The 21,343-nt window shown below is 42.3% G+C and overlaps 1 protein-coding gene across 5 annotated transcripts; it reads right to left on the reverse strand.

Moving 5' to 3' along the window:
- Window positions 1–70: 70 nt before the first annotated feature.
- On the reverse strand, window positions 71–21,269 carry TPGS2 (tubulin polyglutamylase complex subunit 2). Of its 5 annotated transcripts, none has more exons than XM_075078626.1 (8): window positions 21,071–21,135; window positions 16,584–16,663; window positions 16,359–16,399; window positions 8,386–8,473; window positions 6,554–6,685; window positions 4,817–4,930; window positions 3,170–3,330; window positions 71–1,562 (listed from the first exon to the last, which is right to left on the reverse strand). In XM_075078626.1, the coding sequence occupies exons 2-8, from the start codon at window positions 16,591–16,593 to the stop codon at window positions 1,335–1,337; spliced, it is 774 nt and encodes a 257-aa protein (XP_074934727.1). In that variant the 5' UTR covers window positions 16,594–16,663; window positions 21,071–21,135; the 3' UTR covers window positions 71–1,334. The 5 variants fall into 5 exon arrangements, with proteins under 5 accessions (XP_074934727.1, XP_074934726.1, XP_074934725.1 ...); XM_075078625.1 differs by having other exon boundaries at window positions 6,554–6,696; window positions 16,355–16,399; XM_075078624.1 differs by lacking the exon at window positions 16,359–16,399 and having other exon boundaries at window positions 21,071–21,265.
- Between the last annotated feature and the right edge of the window lie 74 nt (window positions 21,270–21,343).

Genomic DNA, 21,343 nt, shown 5'->3' on the forward strand with positions numbered 1-21,343 from the left:
CTGCACACTGCTTTTACCATACATCCTTGTGCATGTGCTCCCAAAGGCATCTTCAAATACTGAATCACTCTGGAGGAAAATATTCGAATCTTTATTAAAATACTATTAAGCACTTACAGGGCGGCTTTGTCTTTCTGAAGGCCATACAAATACTCATGAAAGCCTCACAACACCCCTGTGAGGTAGGTTTGTCTTATGTAGTTATGTGACTGTTTCATAAATAAAAGATGATGCTGTTTAAATAATCAATACTTATTTGAAGATGGTGACTTTTATTTCCCTGCTTAGGCACATAATGTGTTGGTTGCTGCCATGTGTTTCCAGCACACGTAAGAAGACAGAATGGCATAGAAAGTAATAGAAACAGTCAGATGTAACTGAAAATCAGCAGTGAATGGGTTAAAGTGCAGTTCTAACCTGAAAACTTATAGCATGGCAAACAGCATCAGGGGCTTCTAAGGCTGTAGGATCTCAGTGGCCCCTGGTCACATCCTGCCCAACTGAAAAGTGATAAAAGCTGTCTGAATGGTCAACTTTGCAAATGAATGTGTGACAAACCAAGGGGTCCTCCTGGCTTATGGGACCCTTAACACCGCTGACAGCCCTGGCTCAGCAGGTCCCACACGAGGAAAAAGCAGAAGCAATGAGGGATTTTGCAGTTTCTGGCTGCCTTCAGGCTTATTGGGAAGGACACCACACAGACATCACTGTCTGAAAAGATAACGTCACAAAGGCCAAAAAGTGGCCTGGGCTTTAGAGGAAGCGACTAGGCCAATGCAGAGACATGGAACCCGGGTCCCTTTGTACCATGAATCTCAGAGCAGAAGTTGGAAGGAGCAGAGGGAAGTGCGGAGTTTGATTCTGCTTGAAGCAGAAGGTATTTCTTTGTACAGTGGGTTCCAGCCTCCTCCCATAGCATGCTAGGTCACAACAGGTTTCATTCAAAGGATAAGCAGAAATATCTTCATATGCTGTATTTCGGCATGGGTCTATTAATGTAACAGTGACTTACATTTGCTTTCATTTGCACAGGAACAAAAGCTTCTCTATACAGCAGTGACATCAAGACATTTTCTTCCTGCCCTCTGAAAAGTACATACTGCAAGTAGTGGAGGGGAATAAAATCAATGGCTCAAGTTTTTTTCTCAGTCTCTAGGAGCTACATCCCTCCCATGTCAAAATATATCATGGCTATATTTCATGCAAGTGCTGCCATGTGGTTTCCATAGGCACATCTATTCATGCACAAGGAACTTGGTCTGAATGAGTCAGACTTTGTATCAGAGGACGTCAAAGCTTATTGCAAATCCTGTCCAGGCTCAGATCTGGGGGTCTCACTTCCTTGAAGAATTCCCACCTAGTGAGGATGTCTTGGAGGAGGCCATGCTCGTGTGGCTCTTTTGGGAGCCTGCTGGCTGGGAGGGTAGTTTCTTCTTGATCACTGGAGTTTTGTTCTTGCTTTTAAATACCTTGTTGGGGTCCAGCTTGTTCACAAAGGAATCAGCTTCTTCAGAGAGGAGAGCTGTGTTGATCGTTATGGGTTTATACATATTAAACCATTGCTGAAAGGCAGTATGGTGGGGAAGAGGTTAAAATCAAACTGTAGTTAGACATTTCCACCCTGTTCCCCCTCACCCCTGAGACCTGATTTTAATCATACACCACTTATCAGTTTGCAGTTTATAGGACTGTGCAGAGTGCCTTGCGATAAGGATACGCATGGCACAGCTACAGCTACAGTGCTGGAACTGCCCCACATTCCAGATAGGGAAGAGAAGAACCAGACACAAACCTAATGCTACCTTTCCAGCAGTGTAACTCCTATCAGGAGCAACCTCTGATTTAAACCACAGGAAGAAAATCAAAGGGAGGGGATGAAACTAAACCACATTTATTTAGATTCAGAGAAGCAGAAAAGATTAAAAACCCTTGGAATTTAAAACTGATTATAAATTAGAACCAAACTAGCTGAACTTCTCAAAATATAGCGTCCCTCCCTCTCTTCACACATACAATAGCGCAGGATTTTTAACTCTTTACACAAAGGATTTTGCGCGTGTTTCTCTTCGGCCTGAGTCTACTCCTAGAAGTGATCACAATGACATTTTGGTTCCCAGATGCCACCACAATGTTATGCCCTGCATTTTGATTCTCTTACTGTTTTTCATATCAGTTTTCCATTGACAAAGTCAGGAAATAAAACTGTAGGGGTTATGGTATTACAAAACCCACAGAAACCATCAGCAAAGTGTTCTGTTCAACAAGATAAACAAAAGATCAATACCAAAAGGTAGACAGCAATCTATTCATGTACCACTTAAAGGAAAACAGCTTCAATATCCACCCCTTGAAGACCTTTACAAATGATAATGGTTAACATACTAGGAGGATTTTAACTAACACAGGCTGCAAATGATTAGGGAATACATGAATGATTTCACTAAGGTTGTGAATATACTGAACATAATAAAACATTCTACCAGGAAAGTTACAGAAAGGCACAGCACAGGCATATGCTGGAGTACCACGTACACAGCCATGACTGATACAGTAAAGCACAGTATAACAGGGAACACAGCAAAAATACAGGGCCAAATTCTACAGCCATTGATAGATGGGAGGTTGGCAGTGATTTTAGTGAGTAGTTCTGATGTATGCACAGGGCTGCGGCAGGACGAAGGAATGTTGTGATGGTAAGACACCTGTCAGGTGTGGGTGAAGTGCAGGACACTCATTGAGACCTGCCAAGCCTTGCCAACATGCACAGACATCGCACAGGCTCATGTGCTGTGTTCAGTAGTATTGTCAGATCCATTCCCCAACCTCTCAAAAGGTGGAAGCTGGGTTAGGGCTGAAGGCCCAGTCAAGCACAGAGGAAGGGCAGGAGACTCTAAGAGCAGAATAGCAATTTTCATAATAACAAGGAGCTGGAATGGTCCTTATTATAAGCTGAACTCAGGTGAGGAAAGCAAGGTTAACACAATGTTAGTGAATTCACTAATATAAACAAATGACTGTTAATATGTTACAGGGGAAAGACTCATGGTCCCTTCCACAGCTCACTAGGGAGGCCCACTTGAGCCTACAGGCTGCTTGTCAAATGTTGGGAAGATGGTTTTCCAGTCTGTACTGAGGTGAGATACTAATGAGCTGGTTCCTGCTGTCCTACCTTGGCCTGGGGGCTAACCCCATAGCTGGTGAAGGCATACTGCCACTGTGGGAGACCCAGGTGGGTAATGAGCAGGCGGTAGTATGCTGTGAAGGTTTTGGTGAGGAAATGCCAATACAGAGCTCTGTCCAGGAACCATATCTCTGTGTCTGGCGAGACAACTAGAACAAAACAAACAGAAATCAAACTGTTCATCCACAGTAATAGATCAAGCCCTGGCCATTGTCAGGTTGGAGACAACATACTTATCAGAAAGGCTGCAGCTTCTAAAACACAGCATCCCTGACTAACATTGATGATTATCCAGAGGCAATGCAGTTTAACAGTTAGAGGATGGGGACTAAAAAGGACTTGATTCCGCTCCAAGCCTTACAAAAAATACTCATGCAATAGCCATTTTATTAATTTTCCTCATTGTAAAATGGATGCAATGCTATTGTTTCCTAACCTGGGACTGATGTTCGACATCGAACATGCTTGGATATCAGCAGCTTTGTAGTTCAAAGTACAATTATGGCAAACATTTATCTACCCCACAAAGTAAAAAGCAACTAACTCAATTGTCAGTCATCTGGATTACTGAATAGAGTCCAGAGTCTGGAATTCATGAGAGTGTATGCTGCCAACAAAAACACATTTTGCAAAATCTTTCCATAGTGATCAAATATTTCTCTGGTGGTGACATCCTCTGGAGCATAAAAAGAAGTTATTTTACTTGGGAAACTGAGACACTGAACATTGTCAATTAAACACACCGCCTGCCTCCTGTGCTGATTAACACCTGTAAACAACACTCCCTCCCCTTGCCCAGGTCATCCACTGCATGTGCTGAAATTGCTAAGACTGGAAGGCAAGAGGACAAGTAAGAAGTTTCTGCCTTGGGAGCTATAGTCACACCCAATGAAAGACAGAAGTGCCAAAGGGTTTTCTTAAGAACAAGTAGATCACAACAGCACACTCCCACACAGCGAACATATAGGTATCCACATATGCTTAGTGACCTGTGCACTGCGTCAGATGACAACTAGTGTACAAGTTATTGTAGGTTATTTCACTAATCCCTGACTGATAGCAGCTTTCTGTGTATCTGTAGGAAGGAACAGCTCAGCTGACATCTTTCACTCTCCTGTTCAACACTTTCCTGTTAGAACCTGGAGGCTCTGCATCTATGCACGAGGTGGAAGAACCAGCCTAAGCCTGTCTCAATCAGCTAAGGATGTTTTTTACCATCTACCCTTTGCTTCTAAGCAACATTACACCTTTTCTCGTCAAAATGTAAGGGAACGGTTCTAAGATACACAAGTAACCAGAGATACTTTAGCAGCTGAGCTCTAGCCTTCTCCAGTATTTCAACATGATTGTCTGTGGGTCATATGTGAATGCTTTCCTGTTTCAGTATGCAAGTATGCTATGTGTGTAGAAATCGTAATTCATAACTCAGATTCAAACATTAAAAGGAAGGAAAATGTTAGCTAAAGTTAAGTCTCTGTAAGGTTTAGCCCCTGACTTCAGTGGAGACAGGATGTCCCAGTAAATGTTCATCTACAAATTGCAAAGAAGATCAGAAACGTAAGACGGTTTTATGGATATGGCTTCCAGATACAATCCACAAGAAGAGATGGCTAACTCTGCTCTTTTCAGTCTTACCTGGTTTAGCATGCTTATAAACAAGACAAACTTTCCCATTCCCATTGCAGGGGTCTAATTCAAAGATAAGACTACGAGAATCAAAGTGGGGCTTCTCTGGTTTGTCTCCATTACCTGAAAACAAAACAAAAAAATGTTCATGAAACGTGTTTGGAAAACTCACTGTGACTCTGCAACAGAGAGCCAGTCGATTTGATATTTATTAATAAATCAGCTGAGGAAGACCTAAATCAAACTATTATATTTATACTTCTTGGAAAGGATTAAGTTCCCTGTGTTAAAAAAAGAAAAAGTGAGAAAAATGTTAATATCTGGTAGGAAAACAAACCACAGAGTTAAAAAAGACATCAAACTGCCCTCTATTCCTTCTCTGGCATAAAGCAAGATCAGCTTTGCAGAAGTCACTCATGAGAGGTGTTTGTCTAATCTTTTCTTGAAGTCTTCCAGTGTTGGAGATGCCACAATCTCCAGGCAGCCAACCCAAATCCATCATTATCACTTAGAAGTTTTCCTCATGTGGATCCTGAATCTTCCTTGCTGACACTGAAGCCCGCTAATTCTGTTCTATCCACCACCTCTTTTTTGCCCTACTTTTTTTTTTCTAAGGAGGACAGGTAGAACAGTTTATTCTTTTTTACTTGACAGAAGACTTTGATGAACTTGGAGACATATACATTTCTTCATACATTCCAGTGCGACACCAGTGTCCTTCTCAACAGCCACACGTTCTCACTCATATCCAACTTCTGACCCACAACCACCACATAGCTTTTCTACACAACCATTTTGGGATCGTGTAGCTGCACGTTCTTGCAGAGTAGAATTTTGAATTTTAATGCTGCTGAGGAAGGGGGAGGACACACAAGATCTGTACTTTTCAGAAGAGCTTTCCATGAAAGTCAGGATGAGAACGCTGATGGGGATGTAACTTTTTCTCAGTGTACCTTATAAGTGCATCAGTGGAGGCCTGAGTGGCTAACTGGAAGCAGAATTTGGCCCATTTCATTACAGTAGCTAGAAGATCAGTATTGCAGCCAAGCTGGAATGTGCAAAAAGAAACTCAGCCACATGTAGAATCTACAAGAGGTATAGAAATTCAGAGATAAGACTGAAATCAAATAGCAATTTTTTAAGGAGTCAGCATGACACTTGGTTCTGTTCTTGTCTTCCTACTTCTTCCAGTCTTGTTAGACTGTAAGAACTCTGAGAAAAAGAGTGGGCTTTTTTCTTTCTTTTTCTCTCCAAACTGCAGGATGCCCAGAATTTTCAGGCAGTCTGGAAACACACCTTTTCCAGTGCCACCTCACACATGCATTTACCAGAATTATTTTTCCAATTCCAAAGAGCGTATCAGCTGCCTGTTCACTACCAAGACAAAAACTGTTATCTTTTTTTCATGTAATACCATAAGCACACAAAGACTTTGGAAGCTGAATCACTGGAGGAAGCCTCAGTTAAAAACTTAAATAGGGAAAAGGCGGAACAGGAGAGCTGCCAGGCTGTTCAAAGAGTATGCAAACAATACTAGCAACTGGTGGCATTAACAATCCCCATGAGATTCACTGCATAATGGTCTACCTCTCAAGGCTGTAGGGGATTAATATGACATATAGTAGATCTGGCACAGCAGACAAAGAAAACCCCAACTAGTTAGAGTGACCTTTTCTGTTGCTATACCCATGTGCTATATCCTAATATTACCCTAACAGAGCAAAAGGGATGAGCCTGTTGCCTTACCTTCCTCATCTGTGTCATCCTCCAGGTCAGCAAGAGTGGGTGCATTAGGCAGAGTGTACATAGAGGAGCCCCCAAGCCGACATAGATTTGAGACACTGTTAATCACCATGGAGCCCAGGGGCATTGGGGTATCTGCAATAAGACTGATCATTAATCACATCCAGTGTTGGCAAAGCATAGAAGGTATTTCTTTTCCTTCACACATCAACTCAACCTCTTCTAAAACACAGATGGGGAGAAGAGATGGGTATACCCGATAGACCTGGACATTTAACCAATTCAGGCTCCACAGGTGCAAAAATTAGGCTTTTTCAAACACAGAATCACATTTACAGGTGATGTGACACCACCTCACAGCTGTGCAAGTATGAAAATTACACCACTGGCTAAGCTTGCGCTGCAGCTGTTAGCTCAGTCCTGTTAAACTGGCTATTAAAAGTCCTGGTTAGCTACAGCCACCTCCATGAAACACTTGTCCCTGCTGCTGCCCTTCCTACCAGAAACCACCCCACCCATTCACAGCTTATTGGACAGCTCATCCTCTTCCACCCCACGTGCCTGCTCAGGGTGCACCCAACACAGGATTTTATTAGCGTATCAACATGTGGGTGTTCCTGAATGAATGCTTGAACACTTGTCACTTGTCTCTCCTTCTGAGGACTAGTACTGTTACCAGACATCAAGCCAACAAGCACCCTGTTCAGCCACGTGCTAGCATGAAGGGCCTTAGGAGGCACTACTAGATGCATGCTCCAAATAAGACAGTTATGTGAACTGTCTTGGTCTCTGTGCACTTGTGTGCCCTGAAAACAAGACCCTTCAGAAGTCACAACACACTAAATCCCACTTGAAACATGATGGGACTCAGTGCAGGTGCTAGAGACCTGATGTCAACTGTCTCTGAAATGAAATTCCACTTCCTGAGGAAAACCCTGTATTTGGCACCCATCTCCAGAAGTGAGCAGTGTCCACAGCGCAGTTTGACAACCTCACTTGAAAGCAACAGGAGCCAGGATAATAGTTGCAGGGCTCCAGTGCAGAATGAATGAACCACCTGATTGTTGCCAAACAAGGATCGACAGTAAAGCTCAGTCCTGTCCTCATTTCCACCACTGACTCCAGAAATAACTCCAGTGAACAGACTTTAGCTGGTGGAAAGCAGAATCAGGCTCCGGCATGTACGTATACATTTAATGAGAGAGAGGCATTATCAAAGGGTGAGTCTTCCAACTCCTTTATGATAGCATAAAGTGCTAGAGCTGCTTCTCTCTCCATGAACTACAGAGGGAGTGTAGGTATGAGGTTTAAACTACATACCTAAATCTGAGTGTCAACAGATAACCAGTGTATTACAGAATGGTTATTTACATCAACAAGTCTTGTTTGGTTTCTAGCCAGTGTTCCTTGTACATGTCTCTTCTGTGGAAGTCCAGCACATGCAAGCAATAGGCTTAATAGGCTTTGCCCAGTTGCATCAGGAAGGGGCTTCTGATGTGCAGTCACATTTTTTCCCTCACCAGGACTTATCTGAAATAGTCTATGATCCCATGCAGAACTGCACTCACTTATTAATTCATAGGTCAGCTTTCTGTAGTCACTGAACAAGCTGCCTAGCAGAAACAAACTACTTCATTTTTTTGCGATTTAAGGAATGGTGCTAATTTTTCATTCAAAATGGCTTGGTGCATGTGCTTTTGCTCAGACTAATGCAGGATGCTGACAGATTTGTACAGACTGTGCAGACGCTAAGTTTGAAATTAGAGAGACTCTGCAAAGGAAAGACTGGCTGCAGTGAAATGAGGGTATTGGTGGAGAGGAACACATGGACTCACCATCGGTCTTCACACTCCAGGTCATCTGGAAGCCATCGGTCATTAGATAGAAGTTCTTTAAATCCTCTGGCAATACGCAGGAGTTTTTCTGCAAATCACAATCAAAGTGTTATGGGAAAATGCAGAACATGCCTCAAAAATCAAAGAACATCTGAATATTGATACAGAAATATTTGCCACCAAATATTTTGCTCAACTCCAAGATGACTCATGTCAGCTCAAATATGTCATCTTAAAACCTTGAAAGAAAACTCCATATTTCTTGGGTTTGTGCTACTCTATTAAGAAAGATGACTTGGGAAAATTTTACAATGACCAGTCAGGTGTCACAAGATTATTACAGGATTGTTCCCCACTGAGATGACGTATCATCCTTCGACACTAACAGCCACTCCAAGATCACATATATAAGAACAATTGGCTTTTTCATATATACAGCTTACAAGAGTAGAGTTTTGCTTTAAATGAAATCAGAGTAAACCTACCTGTTCCACTAAAGTATGTGTAATATTAGCACAAGGACTCTCTCATTCTGAGGAATTTCAGTTCCAAGCAGGTAAGAGCAGCATAGACTCAATAGTTGCACATATACAAGCAGATCTGACATTTCACTTAACAAACAGTATGCGTGCAAATACGCATAGAGTCAGACTCACAAACCTGCTGGTCTGGCTTCATCCCACCAAACTTCAGTGTTTGGCTGGGTGTCCTAAGCCTGCTTACTCCTGAGCCAACACTGAAAGAAGCAATGTCCATGAGCTGGTGGGAGTGCTTCTAAGAATGAGGACCCATCTCCTATACCTGTCTTAGTTGTGGAAGGAGCCTTTCTTAACTTCGACTCTTCAGCTAAGCAACAAATAGGAGGAAGGTAAGGATAAAGGCTTATCGTCAGAACAAGAAGAAGCCCAAAGAGCTATAGGCAATTGCAGGCAGTGCTGCTGGTGACAGGGCTGGCTGCAGACCAGTGACACTCCATTCCTGCTGATATGTCAAGAACACAAAATGAAACAGTACAGAAGTCCGTCAGTTTTAAGATGACAAGCAACACGCATGACTAAAGGGTTTTTTTGTTTTGTTTGTAATTGTTTTAGAGAAAAAAACAGATTGAGGAAGACTGAAGTGAGTTTGCATCTAAAGTATTGTCAAACTCAAGACTTTGAAAGGATCAGACCCCAAAACTAAAGACGGTCTCCAATGATGCTGGTTCCACAACCTCCGTGTTCTGTCCAACGGCTGCACCACCCTTCTTGTGAAAAAGTTTTCCTAACTGCAGTCTGAACCTCAAAGTTGCAACTTGTCATTTTCCCTTTTCAGTCCCATGTGCTTTTAAATCTGCTCAGGGACACAGACATAAATAAGCCCCTTGAGCGTCAAGCTTTGTCATTAAACCAGGAGAATAGACAATTTCTTTAAAATGTCAATCTGAGACCTGTTTATAACCTCAGGACTCTGGGAGATACATTTTACAGGGTAATGGACAAATAACGTGAGATTTGCAACATAGTATGTCTGATAATTCAGGTACTTTTGTGACGGGATTTTCAGCCTTTTCTGAAAAAGGTGTATTTCTTCCATTCAGCCAGTTTTAAAGACATGCTGCTGGATATGGCCTGCTCTTTGTGCAGTGAGTTCGACACTCAAAGCACGAAAAGACAGAATTACAAACTTTAAGAACATTTGCAGGTCAGTAGCGCTGTCCCTCATACAGGCTTACCCTGCCACAGATCAAGATATTATTCAGGTAGGTATTCACAGCCTGCCTCAGAGGTTTGGGTGGGTTTTGAAGCTGTTACAGAATTGCTTTGGAGAAAACAGAGCGGTCAGATATTAATAGCTTTCCAATATTGTGCCTCTGCTGGGACATCCTCCCTACAGCTACAAGAAAATGTAATATTCAAAGTCTCAAAATAAAGGAAGAATATTCTGGTAACCAATAGGTTAGGAAAAGAAACATCCACATGCAGTTCATATAGCCCTGCTTCACTTGGGGCATGAATCTGTAAGATCTCAAGAGACGCTGATCAGATTCTTCCCCATGCCTACAACTTGTGCCCATCCAGTTATCTGCACTGATGTTGCCTCAAGGCATCTACCCAGCAGGAGCCGCCTGCCAGTTGTGCATCCAGCTGCAACACTGGCCTCTGGCCATCAGTGACTGGCATGAGCAAGGGAAGGCGCTGGCCTCCTGTCCACATCCCCTCCCTCCCCTAGGACAACAGCAGCTCTTCTGCCTGTTAAAGTCTTATTCACAGTCACTTTCTTTGAGATGTTACAGTCCCTGTCCCCTAAACTGTAGTGTATACACTGTGCAGGACCCTCTAACCCACCCACAACCTTCACTTCTGTGCGTTAACCTACTTTCTAAGCATATCTATTTATGCCGACAGACTGCTACTGATGAGTCCCAGATATTAATGACTTAGCAGCTTGCAATAGGGCAGGTCACTTTACTTGCCCTGTCAGCTGCCTGGTGGCTAGCACAGTGCTTTCTTAACCCAGGTAGAGAAAATCTCCAGAGGCAACAGGTATTAAAGCAGAGAATCTGATACTTTAGAAACTTTGTTTTGAGAAGAATTTATCGTCCTTTCATAAGTGCCTGCTGATGGCTGAGGCCCTGGTGGTAAGTTTCAGGGGATTACTAAACCACATGGACATATCTGAAGTTCTTTAAATGCCTTTAACAAACACACCTTCTTCTGTGGGTTCTTCTCAGTCCTAAATATTTATAATTTCATGCTGTGCTTTCACCACTTCTGATTTCAAGCTGTAGCTGTAAGTACAGTGACTAGGTTTAAAACTATGAAGAAAGAAAATAGGACAGACCTGCTACAAAGCCTTAGAAAAGTATAAATGTTTACACAGCACTTTCGGTCCATTTTGACCCCCCCAATTTTAAAAAACCTGCCCCAGCAGGAACAATACATATGGAAACACCTCTCTTGGCTCCAGTGGATGTTCTCCTCTAAGCAGAACCAGATGATAAAATCTAAGATTTTAAAACTTCCACCATAGTATCCAGTTAAATAGTAGCACAAACTGGGCACAGCCCAATTGAACACAGCTGATTAAGACAAGGAAAAAAAATCACATCTGGATAAGCCTTCTGCTCTGAATCCTCCTTTTCTGCAGGGAAAGATCAACATGTGCATGTTTCTCCAAATGACTGCCTTCCTCACATTATTTTAGGATTCTCCTAACGATGCCGCTTTGCATGACTTTCCAGACGATGGTGCAGAATAGATGGGTGGAAAATGCTGTACCAGAGTAAATCTGGGGTTTATAGGAAAAGGCCTCTATATAGAAAGTTTCACTAATATCCATCTCTCCCATTTGACAGAAAGGATTGACTAATTTGTCATATTATGCTTAGCCACATGATCCTATGACTTCAAAACAGTGGTCTTCTTACAGCCGAGTCAGAGAAACAAGCCACTACTACATATTAAAAATGACTTCTCAAGCTCTGTACTCCCCCTGCCTAACTCGTAGTTTCCAGGGTTGTGATCTGCAGCCCCATAAAATACGGTATTCCTAATAACATGCCAGAAGTGGCTTAACCACAGCCCTGGCAAGCAGCTGTTTTCACTCCAGTCATCTGGTTACACTCATCAGCTCATAAAACAAAATATCCCAAGTGCCCAATATGGTGTGTGAGGTCCATTTCTTTTCTTTATTGTCTGTAATATCCCCAAATAGTCTCCCAAGAAAGCACAGACCATTGAAGAAAGAGAATAATATTAGAACCAGGGTAGCCTTGCTGCCAAGACTAGATCAGCGCTGGATCCAGAGCTAAAACACTGACATATGGCAATTCACTTAAAGCATTGTTGTAACAATGCCTCCCAAGCAAATATACTAAAGAAAGGGACAGCAATCAAAGCATATCACGCTAGAGAGACTTTTCTAAAAAACTGAATGAGTTTTATTCAACTTCTGGGGAGAAAAGGAAGGGATTTATGTCGCTTCTCAGGGTTTCCATGTAGCAGAGCACACCAGCAGCTACCTTTCTGTCTCCTTAATGTCACGCTGTTTCGACACTGGTCTGCCCTAGCTGCCAGTGAATGCAGAATACGTTACCTTATGTAAGATACTGAGACATTCTTGTCGCACCTTTTAGAAACCTGATCTGGGGGGTGCTCCCAGAAGATCACCTTGCTTGGTTTTCTTGCCCCAAAAGGCACGGGGCTGGGGTAGACCTGACCCCCACAGCACTGAGGCTTACATGCAGAGTTTCTAAATTTTGTGGCAGCCTAAGACAGTCCACAACAGCAAAGTACCAGACTGCTTGAGGGCTTTTTTATGGTTTTATCACAATAAAATAAATCATTGTAGACAAAGTGCATAAGGAGAAAGAAATAATTTCCCCTGTAGAGTTGTAGAAAATCAATGCTCCAGCAACGTGATGGGCAGGGATCGCTTATAACGAGCCAGGAGCAGTTCAGACACTGCTAACAAGCCAATTAGAGGAACAGGCAAAATGACCCCCTTCATTTTGCTTGGCCTGCTGAGGTGCTGAGCTCTGGGACCTCAAGCTGCCTGTAACAGAATGCAATTTTCTATTTTTTGAAAACCGAAACAATGATGTGGGTGATGTACTTCTCTTCTGGTTGAGGCAAAAAGAAACGTGGTTCAGACATTGCCACTGCAGATACAAGACTGCCTCCTAGCAATATTTTAGTATAACACCTACTTCTAAAAATTGCATGTGGAGGGGAGCAGGGCAGTTGCCAGCCTAATTTTAGGAGTGGAAACAGGTTCATAGGGCAATATACAATTACTAGCACCGGTGTTCCAGTGAGCTGGTAACTCTGTCTCTACTCCCCCTTCTGTTGCTTGTTTCACTTTCTTGGGGAAAAGATAACATCTTGGTAGGTCTAAATACCAGGAAATGTCAAAAAATTACCTGTTTTAATTAAAATATTTTGAACTGCTTTAAAGTTTTGGGGAAGTGATGCTACCCATGTGAATGCTTAATAATCAAATACCTTAAATATTTTTGTGAGAGTGCTGATTTCCAATAAAATATTCAGGATTGATTTCAGGCTTGATTTCCTGACGTGTAAGATTTAACAGCGTTCTACAGAAAGCCTTGGGAAAAAAATCTCTCTCCTATTGTCTTGCTGCACTGTCTTCTGTCATGAAGCTCACCTTCCCCTGCAGAGCCTCATGGCAGCCAATGGACATTCAACAATCTCATCTAAGATTTTAAAACTTCCACTGTAGTATCTAGTTAAATACTAGCACAAACCAGGCACAGCCCAATTTAACAAACAGACCTGATGGAGAAAAAAAAAAAAAAAGATGATACTGCCAGCATTATTAGAATATTTTAATCACTCATAATTAAAAGGTTGATTTTCTTTTAAGAGTTTCTGAATACGATAGATTTTCTCTCAGTAGGAACACCTTTCCATTGGAAAACTGAAATAGGACTGGAAAAATTGCTTCTAGAAAAAAATGTAATAAACCCCAAAAAATCTCAAGAATAGAGCTTCTATTTGTTAAGTCTCAATGAAAAGAGAGGCTTTTTCTGGAAAAAAGGATGTAATTTTGGGAATAGTTTGACCAGTTTTCCCTATGTCACACAAAAAGCCTTGCAAATACTTTCATAACCAAAGACGTAGAGGGGTGTTAAAAATACAGACTGTAACAAGATCTTGTTAAAATCTCAGCTATGGAGAAATGATTACGTGTGTAAGTATTGCCACCTAGTGGCTATGAAAATAAAATTTAAACCAGTGATAAAAGTGAACATTCGGTACACATAAACTTGTATTCAAATTGAAGCAGGATGAGTCTGAAGGAAAGTGAGGTGCAAGTCCATCCTGGAAGAGCCTTGTCAGGTGCTGAGTGCTTTGCACTTAATCATCACTGCAGGACATACTGCAGTTGTGTGGACTGTTTTAGATATCAGACTTCATCCCCAAAGCTCAAGAAAAAAAGGAAAAAGAACATATCTATCTCTTAATTCGAGAGGGAGATTTCAGGTTTTGTCAATGCAACTGGAATCAAAAGCAAAGAAACAGAGAGCAAAGTCCTTCACCATTAGCAGTGCAGCTCAACTGTGTCTACTTAACTTTCACTATTTAATTCCACAATTAACTTAGTCCATCACTGGGGTGGGGGGTGTGAAGCTGAAGTTTTGTTTTCACATCTTTGGAGTGAAGTGCTTTGACTACAGCATTTCAAAGCTTGGCTCTACAAGAATAGCTCAGTTTTGAAACAAACCCAATTTAGTTCAGAGGAGTAGAGGCACCTAAAAATCAGAGCAATACCCTGTTCAGGAGAAGCAGTCCTCTTCACTCAGCAGAATAATGAGTGAATGCCACTGCTGCTCCTGGACCTGATCTGGCTCACAGTCAGAGCACCTCAGGGTTTCCAGCCCAGTTAATCCGACACCTGAACAACAGCTACACGAAATCAGGAATCAGTTCACAAGAACCTGAAAAACTGGACATTTCTGCCTGACCGAAGTTGCGGGCTACTGTTCAAGTTTCAGTAAATAACACAGGTTTACAGTACATACATTCTGACCTGGATTTATAAATTATTGATAAATATCACTAAGTGGGATAGGGTGTTACCAAAACTAGTCAAGATTTTTCCCTGATGTTTAGGAAAAACTGTAAATGGCAAGGTGTCATCAAAGGAGAAGTTATTTTATGTAGTGGTAACAAGTGCAGTCTCTAGGAGCATGTGTGTTAGCGTTATCCTGAAAAGCTGGTTTGTTCACCCAGTGTGCAAAATGCCAAACTCCACACAGAGCGGAGGTATTTCATTCAAGTCATTTTTGTGCAAAGATTGGTGCTAGGTGGGAACCCACAAAGCCAGCACACCACACCGAGAAACTACAAGGCATTTATACAGTTAAATGTGTAAATCACAGCTAATATTCACACACCTCAGCTAATAATTGGTTAATTTCTTTCTCACTTGGATGTAATGGTATAGCTCACTTTTAATTTACCATGCATGCTCATAAGTTAAGGGACTCACTAGAGGGGGGTGGCTCCTGGACTATGGGCCTGATTTTTGGTATTATAACAAGGATATTTCCCCTACTGGGCACTTTGTTTTAGTTCTTACCTACATCCCAATTAGTTGTTCTCCTTGACTATACACTTGATCATCCTCTTCTCAAGGGCTTCTGAAGCAGGATGTTTGCTCTGATCAGTCTCTCAGCTCTCCACAAGGATATAGTCATAAAACAAGTGCTTCTCTGTCTCTCAGTTTCTGTCTCCGGCCCTCAACTTCTGTTTTGCCAGGCTCGCGTAATGCATTGCTGTCTTTAGCAAACAGTTCTAAAAATTCCATTTTCTTAGGGATATCATTAGGGAACAGCCAAGGTTGGAGCAGAGGGAGGGTGATTCACCCAAGTCCATCCTCTGCCACACCACTTTACAAAGGCCAGTCAGCTTCTACTAGCCCTTCCCTAGATAAGGCTGATACCTAGAAAGTAGTTATTCCCCCACGATCATGGGATTGATAAACACATGTATATTAAAAAAGGGGACCAAAAATGCCATCTCTGCCCACCAGAGTCAGACAACAGTATTCAGGAGCCCTCTAGTCACACACTCTGATGCAGTGAGGTCAGTAGAATCAAGGCAGTATTTCTCCTTCAAAGTCTTCTAAAACAGGCAATGGGTCATGCCTTGGCCAAAAGATTGGGTTGGTTAGCTGAAGAGAAGGTGGAAGGAGAAGCTATAAGAAATGTAAGTGAATAGCTGAGACTGAAAAGAGCAATAAATAACTAGAACGAACTGTGTGGCTCAGTGGTATTTTCCACCTTGAGGCCTTTTCCTTTAATGGTCATGAATAATAAAGAGCTTCTTTGTTCTGATTAAAAGGGGGTTGGAAAATGGCTTCAGACCTGAAACAGAACTATGTTTGTTCTCCACTGAGTCACCACTGTTGCTGCCTACTACAGTTATATGATTTCTTCTTAGAGTTGTCATTCTGAATATACCTACACTGATGAAGTTTCTCCAACAGATCAGGTACATGTGATAGCCTAAAAGGCAAAGTAATACCCAATTAAAAAAAAAAGAAAAACGTGTTTAGGCTCCATTGTGCATCAAACTTGGTATCAGGCTGTCTGACAAATAAACACAAGGTAGCCATTGCATTTGACATTTTCCATGGGCTGTAGTACTTTCAGACTGACCTCACTGCAGTATTATCATGAAAACACTCACTTGCTCCCATGAGATGATTGTGTGGCGTTCAGCTGGCTCCTTTTCCACAAACGTTACCTCAGCAACTCCTGGAGAAGTCTCTAGAACGAGAAGAGGAGCGTGTTTGCAGCTGGCATGGGTGACACCAAGCACTGAGAGTCAGACAATTTTGCAAGTTAACCTAACTGACACCTGGGAAAAAGGCATTAATGACTGCAAGCATTGTGCTGGTGACTGAGCAGTCGCTTTTTTTTGTGTGTGTAACTGTACTCAGCATGTCTTGGCATGAAGATGCCTAGTTCTGCACATGATGCCATCCTTTGATGGTTTCTATAGATATATATGCACACATGCATTTTGTATTCAAGGTGTGATCTTTTGCAGAGGATTAATTGAAAAATCAACCACAGGTTTCTGGGAAAACTCTAAAAGAGAGAAGAATCTTTGTAAGCACGGCCTGTGGTTTCAGTTGGGTAGGATATTCTCAGCTTGACACAAGACGTGCAGTGTTGCTGTGAATTGCTAACAACAGTATTCCCCAAAGACAGGCACGCTTCAGCGCTGGATTCAGTGGGTTTGAACAGATGCAGAATCTGATCCTGCCAAAGGGACCTGTATGAGCAAATGTAATTTCCCTGGAATCCCACCTGGGCACATCCAAATTTGTAATAAGCACTGAGCTCATCATTTATAAAAATCATCTCTGTATTTTATGGGAAAGAGTGCTATATAAATGCAAGATACTAATCTACATGGTGCTATCCTTGTGGGTGTGTGATGGCAGAACGGTCTCCCTTGCAGTTATTATTTTATAATGTTTTACTTCATCTACAGCCAACTGAAATAGTTCCCACTGACTTCATTTACTTTGGATCAGGTCCAGAAAGACTACTAACTTGTTGTTGGAATTGCAAACCCAGCACACAGGGCCATGGAGTAGAATTGATCACTATGCAGGGCTTTCAAGACCTGCTCTGCTGTGAAAGTATTGGCTCTCAAAGCAGTCACACATATTATAATTGCTTTCTGGTAAAGCATACTCAGTGCACTAGACAGGAAAGGCAGGCTTGGTTTGGTTTGTATCTCCAGTGCTGGGCTTTTAATTCTAGCAATGGTGTTGCTGTTGTCCATTATGCTGGTGGAAAAGCAGCACTGAGTTTCAGAAAGTCTGAACTTCACTTTAATTGGAAGTATTGATTGCTACCTTCTCAGATAATTTAAAAGATAAAACATAGCACCATAAAATCAAACTCCAAGTTAAAGACAGAAAAAAAGAAAGAAAATAAAATCCTAGTATGTCACCTGGGTAATCTTTCTGGCCAATGCTGGGCCCCCACATACAGAAGACTCTGATGTTTCACCAAGTTTCACTTCAAATATGTGGGTGCAAGGTAGGGGGATCTGTCTCTTGCTCAAATATAAGCTGTCTGTGTGTCTTCTGCTTCTAAAGAAGTTTGTGGAATCAATGATCTAGCTGGTATTTTCCATCTAAGCTATGCAAGCCTTATGACAAGTTAAGAGGTTATAATAACAGAGTAATTGTTATTTCTGTGATCAAAGAAAACAGCAGGGATGTTTAATTCATCATGCACAATGGCTCAGCTGGGATGACAGAAGATTAAATATCAGTCAAAGAAGATGTCTAGGAACAAGAGAAATGCAACTTCTAAAGAGGTCTGAACCAAATCCAAGATCAAAAGAAAAAGAAATTCCATCTTAAAAGCCTGATGTTATATTAAAAATATCCTGTGGGTAAAATGAAGACCACGTTTAACAGATGTGTGTAGGTATGGATGGGAGCTCCATTAAACATTAATGAGGAGAAGAAGTCTGTCCTGGGTTGCTTTTTCTTCCAGATGGAAGAAATAAAGACACCATCTATGTTAGACAAAAGTTATAGGATAAAGCTTAACTAGTTCAGGACGTTCCTCCCTATTAACTATTCTGAATCAAGGTCACAGTAAACCCTGTCCTGTTTTTAGGACATTTCACCTGTAAGCTTCCAAAAATGCTTTGCAGTACTAATGAGAAAAAGCTGATGTAATGGTCTGTCACAAAGCTGAAGCAGGAAATCACAGCATTATCAGTCCTTACAGTACTGCTAATACTGCCTGCAAGTTGGATAAACTCTCAGCATCTTTCTAAAATGTCTGAATGGTTACACTCTTGTCTAATAAAGAATGTAAATAGTGAAGTATGCTCCTGCTCTGGGCAGTCCAGAGCAGCTAACACCTTCCACTTATATTTTGTTGTGAGCAATCAACCTTTTTGGAACTTGCTCTTAGTCATAGAACTTCAGAAAAATGAATCATACTGGTAATAGGAAAGATGCCTTTCGTTTGTCCTCAAATTATAACCTCCATAATGCTTGTGAGAAATCTCCCACCTTGTAGGGACTTCCACAGAGACTACAAGTTAAAAACCCCAAAACACTGCCCTCAACCTCATGTGTAGAATTTGTTTAAAGGAGATGTGGATGTGGCCAGGCTGGAAGGGGTCCAGAGAAGGGCCACCAAGATGATCAGAGGACTGGGAAGCTGCCATACGAGGATAGGCTGGGAGAGCTGGGTTTGTTCAGCCTTGAGAAAAGGAGGCTCAGAGGGGATCTCATCACCATGTACCAGTACTTAAGGGGCAGCTACAAAAAAGATGAAGACTCTCTTTTTACACAGTGTCACATGGAGAGGGCAAGGGGGAATGGACACAAGTTGCTCTTGGGGAGATTCCGATCGGACACGAGAGGAACATTTTTCCCAGTGAGAACAGTCACCCATTGGAATAATCTCCCCAGGGAAGTGGCTGACTTGGCTACACTGGACACTTTCAAGAGTTGGCTAGACAGGGTGCTGGGCCATCTTATCTAGACTGTGCTCTTCCTAGAAAGGTTGGACTAGATGATCCAACCTGGGATTCTGTGATTCTGTGAGATTTGCCTCGAGCTCCCATATACTGTACGTGCAAAATTTTCTTGCTTAAAAGGAGTATGTTGATCATTACATGATCATTTCTATCTCCTGAAAAAAGTGTTTCACAAACCCAGAGTTAAAAGCCTATTACTGCTCTTATGTCATGGTAGGCAGAAAAGTATCTACTGGCTTCATGAGACTTCCCAAAAGAAGATTTAAAATAAGATGGTATCTCATTCAGAAAGACTCAGTAGTGTGCAGTGCTAGAAACTATTTGCTGTTTGAAAGAAAGAAATACAGAACGGATTGGTAATATTTCCCAATTAGCTCAGCAATTCTAATTAATATGGTGCCACAATTTACATGCTTTGGACTACTTCACTGGGAAAAAATGTGCAAAATTCCCAGGAGAGGACAGACAGAGAAAAGAACCAGAGCAAAACATCCCTGCAATGGACTGGGGTGTGCATTGCTATATTGAACAATACAAGTTGTCAGACATACAAGCAGAAAAGCAAAAAAACTCAAACCAGGCAACACTTCCCATGTGAAAGGGATGCTGCAGGCCTTTCAGAGCCAAACCTGCATCGCCATTCTTGCTGGTGTAAATAACATACCTATCCAAAACAGTTTAGATGGCAACATCAACTTTGGACATATTTAGCATCATGCAGCTCTCAATCATCTGAGCCTTGGTGATGAAAATGTGGGCAGGGCTAGTAATTTTTTAAAAAGAGCTACTTCAGAGAAGCATTTGTCATGATGGTTGACCATCAGTAGTTTCACCTTTTTGATGCTCTCACAGAGTAGAACGATAACGTTATCCTGACCTCACAACTGGAAAAACCAAAAAAACCAAGCATCCCTCCCTCTCCCCTAGAAGTCCAAGAATAAGTCAGTAAAATAACACTGAACAGAGATTGAGGATGAAATCCTGTCCTCACTGAAGCCCAATGCAAGAATTTTGCCCTGATTTTTTAATCTCGTCTGTCTGAGTAGCTATCTAAAGACATGTGTGATTAGCGGTACGCCTAGGTTACAGGTGAAACTCACTGTCCTGCAATACAGCAGCTGGGTGAAGTAATTACAGCCATCACTTTTGGCTTTAAAATTCATAAGAAGTAGTTCTGGTACTGCAGTTGGTATTGTAGTCATATGCAAGGCTTGTAATAGATGTATTGCTTTCCAGGTGTACAAATAAGACGTTTCTGGGCCCCAAGCTGCTGACAGATTAAAGGTCTGATGCTAAAATCCTTTACACATGCAAATCCTTTCACCAATTCTTGTGATTCTACTGCTGTGGGTAAAGTTTTGTCAGAGAAGCCTTACTTGCAGATGTTGAATGCCTGGCACTCCTGCTGAACTTCAAAGGGAACTGCAGGGGTGCAAGGAGGCTCAAGATCTGAGCGAAATATGGAGGTAGCATGGAGGGCATGTTGTGGAGAAAGTCCAAGGCTGTGGAAGAAGCTGCAGGGTAACTATGGGGAGCTGATCCTGAGCAGATTCACAGACAGACAGAGAGACACAGAGACACAGAGAGCCACACCCACCCACCCCGGCCTGCCCGCCGACCCCACAGGGCCCTCCCAAACCTCCGCTCACCCAGTATCCGCGTGACCCCCAGGGTGAGCTTGTCCAGGTAGGGCTTGATGCTGGCGGAGGGCTTCTCCTCCATCCTCCGCAGGCCCCTGCCCGGCTCCTCTCGCCACCAACGCTACCTCGCTACGCAGGCAAGACCAAGAGGGGCGTATGCCCGTGTGCGTGAAGGGAGGGGGGGAATAACTCTTTTGTCCCTCCTCCCAACCCGTAGCCGCTGCCGAGGCGCGAGGCTCGCTGGGAGTAGTAGTTCTTCCTGCTCGTGCTCCGGCCCCCGTG

This window comes from Phalacrocorax aristotelis, chromosome Z (assembly GCF_949628215.1).
Source record: "Phalacrocorax aristotelis chromosome Z, bGulAri2.1, whole genome shotgun sequence".
Classification (NCBI taxonomy): Eukaryota; Metazoa; Chordata; class Aves; order Suliformes; family Phalacrocoracidae; genus Phalacrocorax; species Phalacrocorax aristotelis.

What these genes read in the sequence shown, in the direction of transcription:
- TPGS2 (XM_075078624.1), bottom strand. Translation starts at nt 21,143, where the DNA reads ATGGAGGAGAAGCCCTCCGCCAGCATCAAGCCCTACCTGGACAAGCTC. An exon ending in CAATCATCTCATGGGAGCAA is followed by an intron (nt 8,474 to 16,583) that starts GTGAGTGTTTTC and finishes TGTGATTTGCAG; the next exon opens with AAAAACTCCTGCGTATTGCC. An exon ending in GGATGACACAGATGAGGAAG is followed by an intron (nt 4,931 to 6,553) that starts GTAAGGCAACAG and finishes TTTTGTTTTCAG; the next exon opens with GTAATGGAGACAAACCAGAG.